General features: G+C 30.0%; 4 protein-coding genes across 4 annotated transcripts; all 4 read right to left on the reverse strand.

Moving 5' to 3' along the window:
• Positions 1 to 639: 639 nt before the first annotated feature.
• Positions 640 to 14,066, reverse strand: LOC145749968 (nephrocystin-4-like). The gene is made up of 28 exons (XM_082565868.1): positions 13,855 to 14,066; positions 11,820 to 11,957; positions 11,478 to 11,680; positions 11,071 to 11,129; positions 10,798 to 10,962; positions 10,004 to 10,200; positions 9,613 to 9,743; positions 9,360 to 9,499; positions 8,816 to 8,922; positions 8,574 to 8,656; positions 8,332 to 8,467; positions 8,155 to 8,252; positions 7,432 to 7,579; positions 7,067 to 7,319; positions 6,524 to 6,684; positions 5,923 to 6,089; positions 5,708 to 5,847; positions 5,420 to 5,519; positions 5,185 to 5,329; positions 4,826 to 5,052; positions 4,163 to 4,271; positions 3,605 to 3,766; positions 3,384 to 3,537; positions 2,988 to 3,132; positions 2,473 to 2,644; positions 1,903 to 2,082; positions 1,402 to 1,545; positions 640 to 1,052 (listed from the first exon to the last, which is right to left on the reverse strand). The coding sequence occupies exons 1-28, from the start codon at positions 14,035 to 14,037 to the stop codon at positions 909 to 911; spliced, it is 4,191 nt and encodes a 1,396-aa protein (XP_082421994.1). The 5' UTR covers positions 14,038 to 14,066; the 3' UTR covers positions 640 to 908.
• On the reverse strand, positions 14,048 to 15,047 carry LOC145749969 (SRR1-like protein). The gene has a single exon (XM_082565870.1). The coding sequence runs from the start codon at positions 14,952 to 14,954 to the stop codon at positions 14,133 to 14,135; it is 822 nt and encodes a 273-aa protein (XP_082421996.1). The 5' UTR covers positions 14,955 to 15,047; the 3' UTR covers positions 14,048 to 14,132.
• Positions 15,048 to 15,463: 416 nt separating this feature from the next.
• On the reverse strand, positions 15,464 to 17,959 carry LOC145749954 (rhomboid-related protein 2-like). The gene is made up of 9 exons (XM_082565847.1): positions 17,924 to 17,959; positions 17,810 to 17,833; positions 17,579 to 17,734; positions 16,884 to 17,072; positions 16,637 to 16,779; positions 16,402 to 16,514; positions 16,034 to 16,134; positions 15,839 to 15,899; positions 15,464 to 15,714 (listed from the first exon to the last, which is right to left on the reverse strand). The coding sequence occupies exons 1-9, from the start codon at positions 17,957 to 17,959 to the stop codon at positions 15,464 to 15,466; spliced, it is 1,074 nt and encodes a 357-aa protein (XP_082421973.1).
• Positions 17,960 to 18,472: 513 nt separating this feature from the next.
• Positions 18,473 to 20,081, reverse strand: LOC145749957 (uncharacterized). The gene is made up of 5 exons (XM_082565852.1): positions 19,830 to 20,081; positions 19,131 to 19,278; positions 18,927 to 19,036; positions 18,584 to 18,746; positions 18,473 to 18,483 (listed from the first exon to the last, which is right to left on the reverse strand). The coding sequence occupies exons 1-5, from the start codon at positions 20,079 to 20,081 to the stop codon at positions 18,473 to 18,475; spliced, it is 684 nt and encodes a 227-aa protein (XP_082421978.1).
• Between the last annotated feature and the right edge of the window lie 1,311 nt (positions 20,082 to 21,392).

The raw sequence follows: 21,392 nt of genomic DNA on the forward strand, positions 1-21,392 counted from the left end.
CAAGGGCGCTACAGCATGAGATCAGTGGGGATGGAACCCAAGACCTCATGTGTGGTGTAGCAAGTGTTTTTACCACCACACCACGCTGCCGGTATTCACTATTGTTATTATATTTATAAAAAAACAAAATTGTTTAATTCATAAAACTTCCTATATGCGGTAACATTTAAATCAAAAGTTAACGAAATAAATGAGAACAAATTAAATTTTTTTGACCACGTTTTTTTACAACATCTCTCAGCGATAATTTACAACTGATTTATACCGCTATGGTAACCGTGCGCATTGTTTTGAAATATGATCACTGAACCGAAATAAAATAAACGTTTTAATAACGTTTATCCTTATTGAGTTCCTTGAAGAATAGGTTAATATAAAAAAATGCAGGTATTTACTTAATAAAACTATTTAACGTGTCGTTAAACCATACAAAATAAATGGTCTTTAATTAACTAGAAAAGATGTCCAAAAAATTGCAGAACCTTTTTTACAGCTAAGATGTATATACAAATTTATTCAACAACATTAAAAACTTAATATTCAAATATATTAGACTTTCATATACTAAAAAGCTTATGAAATTACCCTGGTCTTATATAATTATTACCTTCTTTGAATTTTTATTACAATATATGAACTGGATGGTTTTATTAAAAAATCAAATACAAAACAATAGTACCTTAGATCACAAAACTAAATATATATATCTATAAAAAATAAATATTGTATATAAATCTAGTTAGAAAAAATTTATAAAAATATATGAACATAGTTTAAACAACGCTAAATTACAGTGTGATGTATTAGATATTTCAGTATAAGATTAAGTGTTTAAATCTTCTAGCATTCTAATGACGTAACAGTAACTATGCTGACGTCATGTTTTTCATGGATGGATTATGATGACCTCACACATAGGTGACGTTAATCAAAAAGGTTTCCTCGTTTTTAGCTTGGTCGTCGTTGATGAATATATAGACGGGGGATTTCCCTTTGTCTGATACACCAGATGCGAACCTTAAACCAATTGTTGTCTTCTCACCAGCACCAAGCTGCAAATAAACAAAAATTTTGTCAGTAATAAGCAGAATTTACTCATGCAACCTTAAACCAAAATCTTTAAAACAACATTTAACCGAAATTTAGGACAGATTTTTCAAGAGTTTAACAAAATTTTTACAGAAATGGGTTAAAAAAACTAGGGTTAATATAAAATGTGGCATTGTCAATAAGATAGTGTTTTGGGGTATCAGTTTTGATTAAAAGTTCTTGATCAAATGACAGTTATCATTATAACCATGTAAATTAAAGCAAACAATTTTAAAACAATCAATGACTATTACCTACACATCCTACTATCTAGTAAAAAAGTGTAAAAAAAAGCAAAAAAAATAATCTTACTTGCAAATGTGTTTCTTTGAATTGTAAAAGATCAGCCCTGTTTGTGACAAGAAAAAATGATTTCTTGTTGCCATAGGGATTTGTGTATGTGATCATCTTGTTACAACCTTTACCTCCTGATCTTGGTAACTCAATATCAAACTCCTGAAATTAAAAAAAATTAGGAAAAGTTTTGAATTTTTTTGAGTTACCTTTTTAAAGTGTAAAAAAAATTATAACAAAAACTTAGACTATAAATTTACTGTAAAACAAAAATAGTTTTGGATATATTTTTTCTTTTTTTTTACAAAAATTTAGGTAATACTACTTGAGTAAGAAAATAATTTAACTTCTAGTACAATTTAAAACAGTTCTTAAAAAAGGCAATATAAACATTTCTAAATCCTACTGTTTCAAAACAAATAAGCCTAGGTTATGAATAAGGCAATACTTTTATTAATATGCAAAACTGTCCTTTTCACATCAAGGATAAACAAATAAAAAAATTTAAAAAAAACAAACCTTAGTTATCACAGGTTCTCTGGTCTTTACTACAACAAGCCAGGATCTAATAAGTTGGTGAAATTCAGTGTCAACTACATTGACGTACATGTACTTGCTTCCACTTATCCTGCTCATTGTTGAACAGTTCAACTCATAAACCCCATTGTGAGGTAATAAGAACGAAGAATTGGGTGACACCTGAAGAAATGAGTTTGGTAAAAATAATTTTAGTCGAGAATTTTTTAAAATATGCAATTTTTTAAAGGTGATATTTATTTTAAAAACATAATAAAATTTTTTTTTTTTGCATTTATTTATTTGCAATGTGGAAAGGTTGACAGAAGTTTATACCATTCATAGTGCCTTACTCAAGGGCGCTACGGCGTGAGAGCAGTGGGTATAAAACTCAAGACCTTAAGCAGTAAAGACAGGTTTTCTGACTGCTACACCAGGCTATTTAATTTGCAAATGGAATTTAAAACATCTGAGCAAATACTTTATTGAAAAAGCTTTCATTAAACAACTTAAAGGTTTACAAATGATTAAATTTAATATTTTTTTCTTCAAATGACAAAAAAATTTATTAACCTGTAATAACTGTGGATGGGAGGTGTAACACTGAACCATTCTCGAAGTCTGTGTTCCTCTTAGAACCATGGAAAATTTACTCTGTTGTCCCATCACACAATTAACATCAACTCTTTTTAGGGAGTGAATGTAGAACTGCCAGATCTGAACAGGACTGGCCAAGTAGGGGTCACTAAAATAAAAAAATATATATTCTGTGTGTTTTTAGGTTTAGTGCTTTAATATAAGTTAAAATTTTTTCTGTTGCTTGAACCAGATTTAAGGCCAATATTTTGAAGCATAAAATGTACTTTTCTATGTCAAATTTTTTCTTTGTATAGAATAAAGTTAAGATTATAAAAAATAAAAAAAAAAGGGTAAGTCTATAGCTTCTAAATTATTTTTAAATAATATCCTGAAGTTAACTCAATTTTATTTATAATTTCAATAAATTTTTTTCCAAAAAAATAAAAAAATATATGTTATGAGCAAAAATAAAATAAAAAAATATAGGAAATTAAATCATTTAAACTTACTTGTAAATGGCCAAAAAGAATCGTCTTACACTCGGGGAAACACCAGAAGGTGCTTTGAGGAAGATTTCTCTAGGTTCATCACGATTAAGTGCACGAGCTTGACAAACTATTTCGTTATCACTACAAACCACATGGAAATCACCACCTTAAATAAATCAAATTAAATTGAACGTGTTAATTAGAAAATTTAAAGTAATTGTCGTTATTTTAATTTATTTTCTAGTTTAAAATTTCGATTTTTAAAAATATAAGGCAATTTTCAATTTAACTGAATTTTTAAAACAACAATTTTTTTTTAATTTTTTAAATTCTGAACAACATCATGAATAAATACGACAAAATCTAAACATAATTGTAACCTTTTTTTTTAAAAAAAGCAAGCACAAAAAAACTGACCTTGGTCACTGAAAGGAGGTAATCTAATACATTTCTTCAAAAAAGTTTGTTCGGGATTATAAAACCTGAAGGTTTGGTCCACTACATGGGGCTGTGGAGCAACTGTCAGTTGGAGAACCGACAACGGCCGACCTTCTGCTGTTCGTAGGATTGCCTAAAATTTAATTAATAAAATTTTTTTTTACTCTTTATAAAACATTAAAAATTATTATTCTTTTTACCCTGATAATTTTTGACGTTATGGTCCCATGATTGTTCTGGTCCACTGGTTGCAAAGTGGTCTTGGTTGGTTTAAAACCACCCTGTGGTGACACCAAGTGGTTGACCTCATAACCTTGGTAACGAAAGGGAATGTAGACAGTTTCTTTGGGTCGCAAAAATATCTTGAAACAAATTTTATTAAATTTGATATGAGATTTTAAAGTGAAATACTTACACCTCAAATACAAGCTATATGCAATAGAGCTAAGGGACTTACATACTTATGTTTAAATGTCTGTTTAATTTGATGGCATTTAAAATTTAAAAAAATGCCATTTGTGGTGCATGGGTAACTTAACCTGGACAAATATTAGTTGCAAGTTATGACAGTATTTTAACACTTAAAATGTAGCCTGAAAAAACAGACAGTTAGCCGGTATTTGAAAAAAAAATATTCCCTAAAATTTTTTTTTAAACTAGTATAAAGGCACTGACATTGTTTAACAAGATCTATTACCTATTTTATTTTTATAATATTAAAAAAAAGGAAAAAAATCTGTATTTTTAAATAATATTACCTGTGGTAATGTTGTATCTGAATCAAAATTGAACATATTTTCCTCAACAGGAGTGTGTAAATTTGCAAGTCCCTTAAAATATCTCCATTCTCTGGAATCAGTGATCACCCTGTTAAAGTAATTATACTGTATCAATTTATTTTAATACAATTTTATATAACTCGGTTAAATCTACATACAAAGAATCCCAATTAATAAGCTTAAATTTAGGGTCAAAAATGCCATTTTCTATGTACAGGTGAGTTAGCATAAGCAATTCCTATTGACCCTACTACAACAAGCATTTTAATAGTAACCAGCCTAAAGGCCTGTTCACACGACAAGGTAACATTGCGTTGCGCTGCGTTGCGTTACTTAACTTTATGAATTCTAGGAATTTCTTTTTTAAAATTTTAATAAACAATACCTAATAAAAGTATACCGCTCGGCCACAAAACTTTACGAAATCTTACATAACTTTCGCAAACTGTGAACGTCTCTTTTTATTTTAAATGGTTGCAAAATCTTGCATTACGTTGCGTTGCATATGCCGTGTAAACGGGCCTTAATTAGTAAAAAAGCAGACCTTAGAGTGGGTTAAACTTGAAATATTTCCTTTTTTAAAACTTAAATTTTCAAAAAATAATTCCCAATTCACTTTTCATGTTATGTTAAAAAACTCACCTTAACTCATTTGAGTCACACTCAATGGTCACAGTTTGTTGAGTTGAGTATGGATTTTTAAGTTGAAGTTCAACAAACTCAGCGACACCTAGTGTTGGATTTATAGTGAATCGAGTGGTTATCGACATCATCAACATCTCGACAATGTGGTCGTGCTTGAGTCTTTCTCGAAAGGTCGAGATGGTTCGAAGGTCACGAACTCTCATCGTCTTTTCTTGTTTGTTTAACTGTGCGAAAAAATAAATGAACTTAAAAAAATAAAATAAAAATTTTAAAAAAATTAAAAAAGATTGTTCAGGTTTTCAGAAAGTTTTATTCTAGAAAACAATTTTTTTAAAACAAAAAAAAATTACACTAACCAAGGCACGTTGTCCGATAGTAGTTGGTTTTGACTCTTTGTTACTATCTAGTGTCTGCTCCTTTTCTCTGACAGCGTTCATGCGCGATATTTTCCGCTTCCGATTGTTTTCCAGTTCCTTTCCAATCAAAACATTTTCCTTGTCACTAAAAAATAATTTTAAAAACATTTTTCGGTTTTAATTTTAAATCTCCTGCAAAACGAAAACTGTTTAAAAATTCAAATGGTATTCTTACGGGATTTCTTCATTTTTATTTGTTGCATTAATCAGAAGAAGTTCTGACAATTCTTGATTTGATTCGATCATTTTTTTCGCTTTACATTTTCCTCTTACACCTATAAAATTACGAACAAAAATTTTGTTCAATAAATCATATTATAAAGTTAAATCACAAATTTTTAAATATTACAAGTTAATTAAATTGATTTGTGATTTAAATTAATTTTGTAGCATAACGTCAAAAAAAAAATAAAAAATTGCTATAAAAACAAAATATAAAAATACGGCAAAAAATAATTTTTACTTTGGTTATTAGATTGTAAAGCAGAAGTGAGAGAACCTCCAGTAAAGTTCGATCCCGTCAAATCAGCTACCACTAGGTGCTCCTTACGAAACAATCTCGAAGATTTTTTAGAATTTGACGGAAACCCTATATTTCCAAGTCTGTGGGTGAAAAAGAAAGAACACATAAAAAATTCTAAAAACTTTTAAAAATTGTTAAAAGTTTTCGGGTTTTACCGTAAATGAAGTTTTCCTTTGAATCTCTTTGTCACTCCAAGTGGTCGAACACTGCCTCTAGTGGAGAGATCACCAGTGAGAGTGGAGTTTGAGTCATTATGTTCTGATGACATCACATCAACCTCGTGGTTCACACAAACAGCAGTTTTACCACCTCTTAATAGGTGCTAATAAATTAAAACAGAATTTATAATTTAGACAGAAAAAGAATTTTATAATAAATTAAAACAGAAAAAGGATTCATTATCTGAATTTATAAAATCATAAAAATATTTTAATTTTAAAACCTTGACATATAGAAAATTTTTTGGGGGCTTAGGTAAAATTTTTAATTTTTTTAACTTGCCAAGGATTTTATTCTTAATTTGTGTCCAAAAATTATACTCAACAACTTATTTGGCACAAATAAAAATTAATAAAATTATTCTTATATTTTGTAAGCTTGTTCATTATTATAATTAAGCACACTGTTGTATGAATAATCCTTCAAATAGGCATTCAATTAATTGGCAAAAACAAGTATATTCTATTAAATTTAATTACTATGTTATTTAAAACTTGATAAAAATCCGCCAAAAAATAAAATCCCCCTATTACCCACCTTAAGGGGTAGTGCGAGTGACCCCATTAACAACAAAGAGTCCCCGTCCCATACATCAATATGTAAACTGTGTGATTTTAAATATTTGAGAAACAAACCACATTCCCCTTCTTTCATGTGTTCGGGGTCAACATAAAACCTAACTTCTAATCCAGGTTTACCTGTCCAAAAAAAATTTGAAATTAGAAAATTTTGCGAAAAATTTTTTGTTTAATTTTAAATTTGTTACGTTTAAATTTGGTAATGTAAATGTTTGTAGTTATGCTTAAGTAAAACAAAAATTAACACTTACATAAATTTTCTATTTTATATTGGTAATATTTTTAAACACCGCCTTTTCTATGTTTTGGTTTAATTGATGTATAAAAATTAATTAAAATTTACGAAACATTTTATTTTGAAGTTTATTAGGTGCTAAATTCTTAAATTTTTTAAGAAGTTTTGCTTAAAAGTTATGCTAAGTTTCATGTTTTATCGGCATAAGACAAACAACTGAAAGCGCTAGTCAGTTTAATATTGAATTTTTCATTTTTCTAAACTTACCTTCTCCCAATATGTCTCCAGCTTCGATTTTTCTTAAAATAGCTGGCGTGTGGTTGCTATAGCGACCGTCACTGTCAAATTTTCTCACTAGCGCCACCCGTTGTGTGGTAGTTGAAGTAAAACGATACAATTGAAAAGTGAAGAATAAAGAATTAGGAGTGATTTGGGGAAATCCCCCATTTTGAGGGGTTCCTATGTTTTGAGGGACTTCTGGGTCGCTGAACCCCAAGAATTGGACAACAATTTCGTTTGTCTAAAAAAGGTTACATTTTTTTTAATTCCGTTTCAAAAGAAAAAATAAATACAATTTTAAAAAAATAATCAGCTTTGAAAACTAATTTCAACATAAAAAGTAAATTTTTAACCTGCAACGGATCAAGTGCCTCATTTTCCAAATTAAACAGGTTGTCTGCAACATCTACTACATGTGCCAATTTGCCATGTCTATCCAAAATATTTGGAAACCCAGATGAGTACAGGCGAGCGTAGGAGGCTCTTGTCAGCGAAGGTATTCTGTGGAAAAATGTTTTCAAAAAAAATATTTTTATGTTGATGCCAGCAAGTTTAACATTGTTGATGCCAGCAAGTTTAACATCGTAATGTTTATTAAGTAAAGACTATTGACTTGTCACATAAAAATTGTTAAAAATTGCAATTCTTGATCACGAACTGATATACTTTCGAAGTACCGGCAGCGTGGTGTAGTGGTAAGAACACTTGCTACACCACCATAAGGTTGTGGGTTCAATCCCCACTGATCACATGCTGTAGCGCCCTTGAGTAAGGTGCTATAAACGGTACGAACTCCTGCTGAGCCCAGCACTTAATCAGCAGCATAATTATCGGGCAATTATAATCTATATATTATTCCAAATTGCCACAGGCAACTCGAGACTGGGTTGGAGTTACTGATGTTACTCTATGTTTAAGTCGTGCATTCGATTTTCCCACATCGAGGATAAAAATATATATAAAAAAGAAAAGTATAAAAATTGTTATTTAAAAAAAATTGGTTTAGCAAATATATAGTGATCAACATCTTAAAAATATATTTAAAACAAATAGTTAAATAAAAACACAAAACTTACTTTTGATTGACAGGTACCAAAGGTGGGGCATGAACTGGATTTTGGGTACCCCTCATTTCAAGATGGGTTATCTCAACAGGGAAATTCCCCTCCGGTTCCTAAATAATTATTTGGATAGTTCAAATTACCAGAATAAGGTTTATCCTATTTTAGTGTAAAAAGTTATTTAGATGTTACTTCATTAATTGTCGATGGTTCGTAATTAGATTGTGAATTGTCGTCCATTGTTGTTGGCTGCCTCATGTGGCTTTCGTATAATGTCGCTGACGTCTCTGTAAAGGTCACGGGTTCATCAGAGGTCAGGTATCGAAACCTAATATAAAAAAAAACAATAATTAACACAACCAGAAAAAAATAAAATTAAACTTTAAGAATGTTTACAAAATTATCAAATTTTTCAACAAAAAAGTTTAACTTACTTAATAGATCCAATTTTATTATCTTCAGTCTTATTTTGAATTTCAAAAAACAATAAACTGTCAGGATTTCTATCCATACCCCCCTAATAGAAAAATAATATAAATTTGCTCACAATAAAAAAATTAAAAATCAGTGTTATTTTAAACACTTTTGATAAAAAAAAATTTATCAAAAAAAGGCTTTACAAAAATTTTTATATGATCATATTACAAATTTATTAGTTAAAGAATGGTCGAATTACGTGGAGGTCTATTGTGATCGGTTGGTCATAGTTGAGTGAATATGGTGACCATGCAGACCAACGAACCATAATTGTTACTGGTTGAGACTGAAGACTTGGCATCGAACCTTTAAAAAAAAACATGTTAATAAATTAACATTTCCCTTAAAAAATCATACATAAATACTCTATGGCTTACCCTGTTAGCATTTTATTTGATGTAATACCATTACAAATGGCAGTTTTATTTATTTTGTAGTTCTATAAATTGGAAAAACATATTAACGCCCTAAGCTCTATTTTATATAAATTTTAACAAACAGTTTAGGTAGTGTGGTAAACCGATCATGGCGTCAGACTATGAGCCAAAAGGTTTCGGGTTCAAGCCCCACCAATGTCATGCTTTTTGCCCTTAAGCCCGGCGTTTACAAGTAGCTCAAACACGTCCCAAACCGCACACCCTTAACCGATAAAAATGCAAAAAACATATCCTCTTAAGGGGATATGAAAAAAAAACAGTTATATAAAACAATATACTTTTCATATATTATTTTAACCACTTTACCTGCTTGTGCTGTAGTTTGAGATTGAACTGGCACAGAAAGAATATATTCAAGTTGAAACACAACAGCTACATGGGGATCATCGACCATCTCGTTTAACTGTACTCGACTTCGCAACACCAGGTTACTACTGTTGCTCAAACTAAAACACAACAAAGTTCACAAAACTGTTACAACCATTGTCTAATTTCAGATTTACGCAAATCAGTTAAAATTTTAAGTTTTTTTAACATAAAATTATAAAAAATATTTCACCTAACAGGGGCTGGCTCTTTTCTTTTTCCACGTCCAAAGCTATTGGTTCGGTCTCGACCAATCACAGCCTCCGGTTCAAGGTGAACAAATTGAGGATTTTGAAGATAACAAAACCCGTTGTGGACACCAATCTAAATTGCCTTATTAATTTGAAAGTGTTTTCAAGCAATATTCTTAATAAATGATTAACAAACAAAAATTTTTTTAATTTAACTAACAGTAATTATTTTGAAATTAAAAGTTAGTTAAAATGTAAAAAAAAAATGTTTTATCAAATTGTTCAAGATAAATCTTCAAGTATTACTACCAACAAAACTTGATAAATTAGATATTTCATTAGTTTGTGCTTATTAATGTAACACTAGAAATGATCTACAAACACTAGACCTACCAACAATCTTCTCTCTGATACAGTTACATTTTTTCCATCAGTTGTTGCTAAGTTTGCTTTTTTCAACCGATCCTGATTAACTTTGTTGCACAAATTAGCTTCAAATTTATCGATTGAAACCCCCAGATTTAAACTCAGTTTATCAATGTATGTCACTTGAGGTTCTAGCGCTTGTGCTTTGATGTAATAATCCTTCACTAAAAAGGTGAAGAAAATTTATTGTATTTTGTAATTTTTTTTCCCAATCTAAAGAGGCTGGTTTTACAGCTCAAACATAGAGTTGTTACCACAGCCAAGTCTCAATTTGCGTTTTGCAGTCTTGAATATAATTTAGCATTTTGCCAAATAATTTACCTGCCGATTGGTTTTGGGCGTGACAAAAAAGTCATGGCAGTGGGAATTGAACCATTGACCTCATGTTTTTTTTGTATATATCTTTATCCTCGATGTGAAAAAGTCGAATGCGCCACCTAAACATAGAGTAACATTAGTTACTCTGACCCAGTCTCGAGTTGCCTGTAGCAGTTTGGGATATTATAGATTATAATTGCCCGATATTAAAGTTGCTGATTAAGTGCTGGCTCAGCAGGAGTTTATACCGTTTATAACGCCTTACTCAAGGGCACTACAGCATGAGATCAGTGGGAATCAAATCCTCATGTGTGGTGTAGCAAGTGTTCTTACCACTACACCACGCTGCCGGTCATGTTGTAAAGCCAACTACTACACCTTCCAACCAGGTTGTGGAAACATGAATATTTTTTTAATTTAAAAGAGTTTGATAAAATTTTTACCTTTTTGATTGTTGATGGTACATGTTCTTTTCATGCCTGGAACCCTTTCATCTGAACCAAAAACCAGGGTTTCCGGGAGTAAATGAACAACCTCATTCAAACCAATGTGTTTGTTAAATTGGCAAACAATTTGACAACCCTGGACCAATTTTAGAAGTGGATTTGCTACACAGCAAAAATAAATAATTAAAAAAAAAATATTACACCGCTTTAAACATTAAAAAAATATTTAAAAGAAAAAGATTGTAAAGTAAAAAAATTAAAACATTTTACTTTCGATTGGATCATTCATATAAAGTAAAGCACGAGGGGAGCCATGATAAACATCCAATCTAAACAAATAATATTAAAAAAAATAATATATTATTTTATGAAAATTTTTGATTTTTGATGACCCACAAAGTTTAAAAAAAAAAAAAAAAAAATAGGTATTTTAAATAACACTTCTTAATTGTGTTTTTTTAAAGGTAGATTTTTATTATTTTTATATCTGTGGTTACAGACTAAGTGTTATGTCTATATCCTAAAAAGATTTAATTTTATTACAGGCTGCTGTTTGAAACACTTGTAAAAAAATTCAATTTTTTTTTTTTTTAATTTTAAATTTAAAAAATTCATTTTTTTTAAAATTCAATTATTACTTGTAAAAAAAAAAATTCAAGTTTTAAAGTTAATTTTACTTTTGAACTTGTGTGCTGTTCGTTGACGTCAGATCCTTTTGTTGGACTCCACTTTTAAACAACCTCAGCATGCTCCACCCTAGCGACAGCTCCTTGACAACCACTGTGTCGGTTGCTAGGGGGGTTTTAGGGGTTTGCTTGGCAACCAGCTCCATCACCATAATAATACTGGCATCATTTATTGAGGTATGAAAATAAACAGACTACACGAAAAAAAAAACTTTTATCATATAACTAAGTTTCTTTTTGTACCAATAATTTAGTGCTTATATTTTTCTTTTAGCTAAAAATTCAATTAAGAAAAACACATTTTATGTTTTTAAAAAAAAGTTAACTGTTTGCCTGGTTAAAATTGAGTTGAGATTGATCGTTTGTTTTTATCTTTCTACTTTGCCAAGTTCTTCCAATAAATTGTTGGTAAAATATGTCGAACAATGTCAACCGAACTTCGTATTCTGTATCGTAAACATCTGGAGAACTCTGTAAAAATTAATTTAAATTTAAATATTAAGTTAACTAATTTGCTATTCTTCGTTTTAGTTTGAAGGCAACATCCACTGTTTTACAAAAGGGTAACATTTGCTTTGCTAGTATTTCTAAATTTTGAATTGTTTTTGGACAGGACAGTGATTACTATTAGCATATATTTAAAAGGCAGTATGATACAGAACACTGAAGTATTATAACCAATACACAATATCACCATGTTTCTAGTGGTTGTTTTAATATTTTTCAAGTTAAATGTTTAAAAATTTATTTAAATAAAACTAAAACCGAATATATACTCTTTATTAAAAAAAATATTTATATTTATATCCATAAAAGTATACTCGAAAATTCAAAATGGCTTTTTTAGTTAAATCACCTGGGGAAAATAAGAATGCAGCCTCGGCACATTTAATACCCCAACCACATTTAATCTAAACCCCTGACTTTTAAATTGTGCCCCAAGCTGTAACCCCTTTTTAAGTTGGCGTTTAATGTGACATTTTAACCCAGCGTTTCCCCTGATTTTTAAATCGTGTTTAATTTGGTTTTCAGCCAAGATTTCAACTTTTTTATCCTCATTACCAAATTCGGGTAAATTGTTGAAAATGGGATCGGGTAATATTTTATATTCAGGAAATATTTTGCAAATTTGCTGATTAAAGCTAACTTGTTTGGTTGTATGCATTTTTAAATTCAAACAACATTTTAAATGTAAACTGTAAAAAAGTTACTTAATTTTTTATAAACTTATTAAGCAGAAAAACAATGCATTTATGGACTAGCATTAATTTTCTAATGAATTATTACTAAAGTTTAGAATTACAAATTAACTATTAAACTAATCAAACATGCAACTAACTATCACTGTTTACTAGCCATACATACTAATACCAAAAAATTTCAAAACCCTAAAAAATTTATAGTTTCATTATAAAAATTTAATTGCCAAAAATTGAACTACACTCAGGCAACCCCTTGCCTGCACTAAAAACGAATGCAAATCTTAAACAAAACTAACAGTAATGTTACACTTGATCAACTAAGCACTAACTTTACTTTTTACCTGAACAAGTCTTGAGTAAAAATAGAACTAACATGTTTATAATATTATGTTATTGATTTGTAGTTTGTGTTTGCATAGTATTAGTATAATCTTCTCCTGACAGTATAACTATTGTTAATTATATAAGAATGTAAGTGTAATAACATTTAATAAACTTGTCGAACAGGCTTCTATTTGTCTATTGTACTATGCTTATGCCAGTTTATTTCTACTTCAAATAGGAAATGATACATTTTATGACCTTGCCCTTTATAAATGCCTTTAAAATTTAACAAAGCAAATAAAATATCTTATTAAACACCCCCATAAATTTATAAAGCAACTGATGTTAAATTAATGCCATGCCACCCTTTGAATCAACAAACTCCACCAGCAAGTGCCACTTTATAGCATTTCCATATCACAACAACTTTTTCTTTTACGTTTAATTTTTGCGGTGCTGTATTTAATATTCTAGGTTCAAGTGAGAATAGTGTCTTACTTTAAAGGCTGTAAGGTGAACTTAAACTGTAGTCGTGTAAGTTGACTCAATTTAATTTTGCATTATTTAGAGAAAATATTTTTAGAGTTATTTAAGACATTGATAGGCTATCCACAAAATTTCTAACATAATTTTTACCAAACAAGGTTAATAAATATGCTTAACAGTAGACTATGCTAACCCACAAAAATTTTTAAAGAAATATGTCAAATTAAAAAAATCCTGTTCCTGACAAGCAAATCAATAAAATTTTGTTTTAAAAATAAAATTTGTGCATTTTCCACAAAAAAACAAAATTAATTATGACTAAAATTAAAAAAAAATGTTAATAGAGATATACTTACTCTGGAAAGGTGGCCACTAATAGTCTGAATGTGAAATTGGTATCCATTGGAAACTGCTTTATTTGAAACTCTGTCATTGGAAATTTCAAGGTCTCTCCAACTTTGAATAATCCCAAACCAGTCTTTGGCCTTTATCTCCCCCTCATTTAATAAACTACCAGTAGATTTTGGTGCTTTAACCATTGCCCCAATTAAGTATGTTTAAGTTACAATTTAATACATTATCTAACAAAGTTAAAAATATTAGATTTAAAAATTATTTTTCACAACTTAACAAGTTATAAAATTTTTTTGAAGTTTTCAAGATTTATTATACTTTTAAAGGTCATTATTGAGGTGTTGTTAAAAATTGTGTCGTTTTCTTTCCATTCAGGCAATGGTAATTCAACAACAGAATTCATTTCATTTACAAGATATAAATACTTATGCTCAGTTTCCAAGGTTCTGTGTATTGTGTTTTCGTATATTGAAGAAAAGCTATTTCCAATGATTAAAATATTTTCTAATCTAGTGTTTTTGATATTTTCTTCTAATAAATTATTGTACAAAAATTTGTTGCAATGTACCATAAAAAATAAAGTCTTTTTATTTCCTTCGGCTTTTATTTTTCCGCTAAAATTTTCTGTGATAATATTAACTCCAAAATATTTTAGTAATTCTATGTCAATTCCACTAAAAGCCGGGTCGAAGGCATCACATGTTATCTTTTGAGGTAAACCAAGATTGAAGTTATCTTTTAACTTTATTTGTTCCAAAAATTCTCCAAAACTTAAATTTGTTTTCAAAAAAGAAATACAAATTTTTTGGATTATTATTAAAAAAGCAAGTTGATATCTTGATTGAAAACTTTGAGTAGGTTTCCCGAGACCAAGACTCACAATGTGTTCAATTTCGTTAAAGTATGGTTTAAAATTTTTATAAAATTCCTTAAAAAACTGAGTTTGAGTTAAAGTTTCAATTGCTGAATAAACTTGGTTTATGTAAAACTGAACATCGTGGTCAGTCTTTAAATCGTCAGTCGTTATTACAATGTCTTTACATTTAAAATTTCTCGTAGGATGTTTTCTTTTAGATTTGACGATTTGCCATTCCGAAGACATCACTATTTATTTAAACAGTTGAGACATCAGAACATTAAGAAACTGACGTTATAGTTTAAGCAGTAAAGCAACACATACAGCTTTTTGCCTTCTAAACCTAATTAACTTTTAAAAATTAGAAAATTTTTACGACTAAATTAAAAAATTTCAGAATTTTTCACTTCGTATAGTTGTTATTTTTTACCTGAGTAACCAGCACTCATGCGTGCCCAACTGAAACAAAGTCACGTGATCAAAAATATATTTTTATCTTAATTTAAATTAAGAAAAAATTTAATTTTAAAAGAACTTTATAGAAAAATCCAATAAAAATATTTTCTTATTATTATATTTAGCCGTTTAACAAATCATGTACCGTAACTCAACTAAATTTACACATAATAATACATTTGCACGTCTATGAATACATAGCAAGCGAAAAGCATTTTAGTTAGCTAAAACTATAACATTTAATTTCAAACTAATAATACTTATAAATAAGAAATAGCTAGTACTAAATAGTAACAGTGTTAGTTAGCTGGTAGATAGTACGGCCAGAAAATGTTCCAGAAAATGGCAAATATGATAAAAGCAATAAAGAGAACAATTGAAACAATTGTAAAAATGGTGTCTCTGCGACTTTTCTTGAAATTTTGTAGTAGTACTATTCCCATAACTACACCAGTAACAGCACCAGCAATATGTGCCATAAATGCAACGCTAACCCCAGAAGTAGTTGTCGAAAATCGACGGTAAGCGGCATAACTAAAGTCCACAACCACTAAAGTAAGATTACATTTTAATTTAATTGAATCAGGTATTTAAGTAAAAGCATTGTTGTTTTACATTGGATATTACACATAAAAATTATTGTGGCATATAGTTATGATTTATATTTTACTTACGCAAAACAACAATCAATAGAACACGAACTATTCTACTCCATAGTGGCATAACATCACCATTCTAAAATCAGAATAAAAATTTTCTTTTTATATAACCTAAAAAAGTTCTACATTAAAAAAGGCACCAAGACCATTTAATTAGTAGCCAGGTAATCTATCAGATCTATAGCACTTTAAATTTCTTAATAGTGTTACCAGTATAACGTTGGCAATTTGAGCAGTCAATAATGCATACACTCCTCCACTTCCGCCTACCAAAACTGCATTAAAGTCTACGATCGATGTAATCAAAGATCCTAAACACAATTTTTACATTATAAAGTGTCGCTTTAAAAGATACAGTGCAACGTATAAATCCGTAAGCAATGTAACAAAGTGTTATTTATGATAATATCCGTTTTGTTTTGTTATTGGTTTAAGTTCTTAGTAGGAGGCCTATGTTTGCGCTTTCAACCGATACAACATCACTAGTGTTAGTTGCTATATATACATTTCCGTTTCTTTTGTATGGTATATGGGCGTGTCGTTATGCTAGTTGTATTCAAATAACTTGAACATTCTACCTGCCAGTACGCCAGACAAATAGATTCCCACGACCCGGATTCCACCATGTACCATTTCAAGCGGGATCCCAAGTATAAGTTGAATTAGTACGTTGAAGATAATATGTTCAACTCTGTTTTACAAATATATATGTTATATATTAACAGCACAATGTTATTGTACAGAAAAAATAGTAGATTAACCAAAAAAACTTTATTTAAATAGTTACTAATACTAATACGTTGAGTTTCTTACCCTGCATGAACAAACATGTAAGAAATAAATCTCCAAACTTCTTGTCGTTTGTCGGGTCGAAAAGTAAGCGGTGAATCAACCACTTCCCTGCTTATATTGACCCATTCCTTCGATATCACCCCATAATAAATGTACACTGCAAACTTACACAACAAAACATGTCATTTTCAAATGCTTAGTGTTTGCTAACTCTTTAATTTACTGTTAACTAGAACATGGACTTATATTAGTTGTTTTTTGTACGTACTTGCGCAAGACTGACAGCAACTAGTACAACAGGCGGTGGGCAACATTTGTACTTATGTGAGTACAATTCGTCTTGTTGATTTTTAGAAAGAACAAATCCGCCAGCGAAAGACAAACCTTTTCGAAATTGCGCAATTTTTGATTTGTGGATTCCAGTTTGAGCAGCTACGTCTGCAGCGTCTTCATTTTCCTTTAAACAAATTACTTTTTAAATTGTTGGTATGTTTATAAAATTTCCTTTACAATTTTTACTTTACAGTTGTATTACTTGAAAAGCTTCTTTATAAACCGTAAATAATCAATAACGTTATCTTAGAACTAAAACTAAATATCTCCACTCATCTCATGCTGTAGCGCCCTTGGGTAAGGCTTTATAAACGGTATAAGCTCCTGCTGAGCCACCACTTAATCAGCAGCATAATTATCGGGCAATTATAACCTACAATATCCCAAACTGCCACAGGCAACTCGAGACTGGGTTGGAGTAACTGATGTTACTCTATGTTTAAGTCGCGCATTCGACTTTCCCACATCGAGGATAAAGATATATACAAAAATAAAAATACTTTTTGTCAAGTGAAAGTTAATTTTGCATTACTTGGTTTTAATTAAAAAAAATTATGTATAAAGTAGGCTACCCACAACAAACCAAATATATATATATAACTTAAAGAAATTATGGTTTTTAATTTTTACCATTTCGTTAATTTCTTGTAAGGACACAAAACCATCTTTGTTTTTGTCCATATAATTGCAAAGTTTCTTAATTGTATTTTCAGAGAGTTCGCTCCGCTTTGCCTCGACAACCTCACGAAATTTATCAACTGGCATTTTAGTATCATCTCCAACATGCTGTTTGATTATCTCAGTTTAAGATTTCTTTTCTATTTGTTTTAAATTCAGATAAATTTTAGTTAGTTTACTTACCCGAAGAAAAATAGATTTGATGGTCTGAAAAGAAAACAATAAACGTTTTTAAATAAATTTATTAAGACCTTTCAATTAAAACTTAACTTTGAGAAAGGTTTTAGAAAATTTTACCTGTGATTCACTGCTCGAAAAAGCATGATTATCCATATTTTATTAGGACTTCAAAAATGTTCTTTAGCAGCAAAAATACTAAGGCTGGTAGCAACTATTAATGTAAATGAAGTAGCAATGCATCTTTACAAACTGTCATTTTCCTGTTTATAGTATTAGGTTACAGTCTGTCATTTGCTTTACCATTTTAGCAATAATTAGGCCACCATATACATATAAAATAATGAAACATAATTTAACGACTCATTTATAAAAAATTTTGCATATAAAATCTTCAATTTTAAAATGTAGCTTATTTAACAACATTAATTTTGTTTTTATTCTTAAACGTGAGAACATATATATATATATTATATTTATTGTTTATGACCTCTATCTCACATATAATTATTAATAAAATAGGTAGTTTTTCACACTTAACTCATAAAATTGACATAACATGCTTTAACTGATTAAGACTTGCATAATTAAAATGTAGCACAACCCAAAAAATATTACTAAATTCATAATTTTAAAAATTAAAATTTGCATAAAAGTGTACCTTATAGGCTAGTACACAACTTTAAAAACGTTATTAAAACAAATACCAAAGTAAAAAACAAAAACAAATTGAAAGAAAGGCTATAGCGCCCGAAGAACGCCAATACATTTCGCTTTTACAACGAACAAAGGTTGGAGAGGTAGTCAAAAACTCTTCGAAGATGCTGCCCTTTACATTTCTATGTGGAAAAGAAATATCGGGAATTTCTACATTGAGAAACTCGCAAAGGGGAGCCCACCCTTCTTTCACGTTGAAAACTAAAAGTTTGTCTTCAGGTGCATTCTAAAATGTTAAAAAATATGCTTTTTAAAATATTTTATGATGAAAAAATATGAAGGCCTAAAAAGCTAGGAAATGTACAGCGAAACTGTTTAAAAAAAGTATTTATTCAAGTCAAAAAAGGACAAGAAAAGTAGCCATATTCCCATAATTAAAATTTGCTAGAAAGTAGTTCGCACGTACTTGTAAAACATTGGCGATGTGTCTTCTGTACACCATTTTCATTTTCATTTCGTTTAACTCCATATTCTGTAACCAGCCGACTAGGTATGGAATTCCGAATATCGTAATCCCTGTTTAAATTTAATATGTTGACTTAATGATGCTATGTAAACAATAAAAGGTAGCTTGAAAGTGGGAAAATATAGATTCAGTTAATTTACTTACACATTAGTTGAACTCCAAAATAACTGTATTTCCTGTAATGAGGCGATAACATATACATAAGTTTAAACTTAAGGGAGTGTGAAGCCTTCACTTGCCGTTCCATACTTTTAAACCATTGATCTTCGTTGTCCCGAATAGTAAGAATAATCTAAATTTGTTAAAAAAAAATTCTAAATGATCTGTAGCGAAAAAGTGTATGAACCATGCAAATTGATTGTCTATAGCCTATTTAGGGCCTGCATACTTTTTTTTCTGTAACGAGGCTGCTGACAAATTTCTCTGCAATTTAACAATACAACTCAACCGTTTAAGTTTATTTATACCATTTGAACGACGTTGTTTGGTGTGGTTCTTTTGCAAGAAATTCATACTTAATTCGCTTGGGGCTAAATGCGCATAACTAATAATATGTAAATTGATTTGCGGTTAGTAACATATAGACATGTTACGCTTAACTGCGGCCTAACAAACTTCAATTACTTTCAAATAAGAAAATGTTGTATGCCCATTTCATGCTTTAGTACATGGACTTGTTTGTTACTTGTGACCTCTAAATCCTAAACTATTGGTACATTTATTTCGTGTCTGTTACATGCACAAAGTCAATTGTGGAGTAATTTATTTTCCATAAAAATTAGGTTTATTATCATTGCTGTGAAACAGCGCTTAAACACGAACATAAATTTTAGATTGGCAAACCTTAGCATCGGGAAAAGCTTTATGAATTTCGTCCCAAAAGAAACATGCAGGCACATCGGTCACAGCATCAACGTTTTCATACATTTTTCGAAAGTCGTCAGTGGTGCCGCCTGCACGCATAATTTTTTCCCATTCATCGTATAAAAACTCAAAGTTTTCTAAGTAATCATATACATTATATCCTAGCCTTTGCAATGCTTTTACCATTGATTTTGTGCCCGTTTTTGATAGGCCGGCAACTATAACCTTCATTCTAAAATGCTAGCTGTCTAATTGCAAAGGTCTGTTTTAGAAATGAGGGCCTTTGGACTCGATATTCTACTACTAGTTTTCAGTTTAGTTAATGATTACCTACACTACAGTAGCCTTTATAGTTTTGTTTGCACTGTCAGTACTATTCAAGGTTTTTAACCTTATTAAATTACTTAATATAAAATAAACCTAATCAGAATGAACTTGTGTTTTAAGCTAAATAAATTGGACTTCAGTTCGGTTTCGTACGATTATCTAATCATTCACAAATTGTTTGCCGTTTTCGCGGTTTTGAATTTTCTTCGAATTAAAGTTAAATCACTTGGGAATGTTTGCAATTAGCACAAACGTTTACAGATTTGTCATTTCATGTCCTGTAAAATTTAAATTCTTAGTTAACAAAAAAAATACATTTTGTATAACGGAATGCGAGTATTAAAATAACTGATATATATATCCGAACCGATTGTGATGTCATAGACGAAGTATTCAAGATGTCACCTTATTGAAATTTGTTCAGTGGTTTTGTTTTAAAAAACAGCAAAATTTCTAAAATTAAATAAAATAAGATACAGTCTTTTAAAACTGTTCAAGGGTCTAAAATGAAGTGATTTAGGCGCTTTATTTCAAAAAAATATCCGGGGGAGCATCCCCGTACCCCCCTAGCCATGCTATGATTTTCTTTTTGGCATGCCCTTCAATGTATTTCACAAAACGTATGGCATGGTTGAATAGACAAGGTTATTTTAGAACAGTTCATATTTAAAACAAATTGCAAAAGTGTATTCTTTTCGTTATTTGTAAAAATGTAATTCTAAATATAACGTAATTTTACCGGTAAAAAAAGTTTACATAGTGTAGCGGTCTCCGTCGACCCAATCGGAAGGTTATAAATTAAAGTTAAAGACAGCAAATGGTTCGTATTTGCAGTTAATTGTTTTTCTTAACTGGCTGATTACTTTGCTGCTGGTTAGGAATTCTTATATTAACCACCCAAGTGAATTCACTGTATAATTATATTATACGGCAATTTCTTATTAAAATCAAGTTCCAATTTTATTAACGATAAAGCAAAAAGTTAAAATCCAAAAATACAACTGCTTGTAGGAAGGCATAAGATGACCGTTTTTAAAAAGAATAACAATGAATAGAATCACATGTCAAAGGCAAACGACAGGCTTTAAAAACAAGTTTAAGATTAAAAGACATATCAAAATAGTAGTTAATATAAGGTTTTGATGAAATCAAGAAACGATAACAAAAATAATTCCCACCAAATGTGAAATAGTTAAATATATTGTCTTTAATGTT

This window comes from Corella eumyota, chromosome 4 (genome assembly GCF_963082875.1).
Source record: "Corella eumyota chromosome 4, kaCorEumy4.1, whole genome shotgun sequence".
Taxonomy (NCBI): domain Eukaryota; kingdom Metazoa; phylum Chordata; class Ascidiacea; order Phlebobranchia; family Corellidae; genus Corella; species Corella eumyota.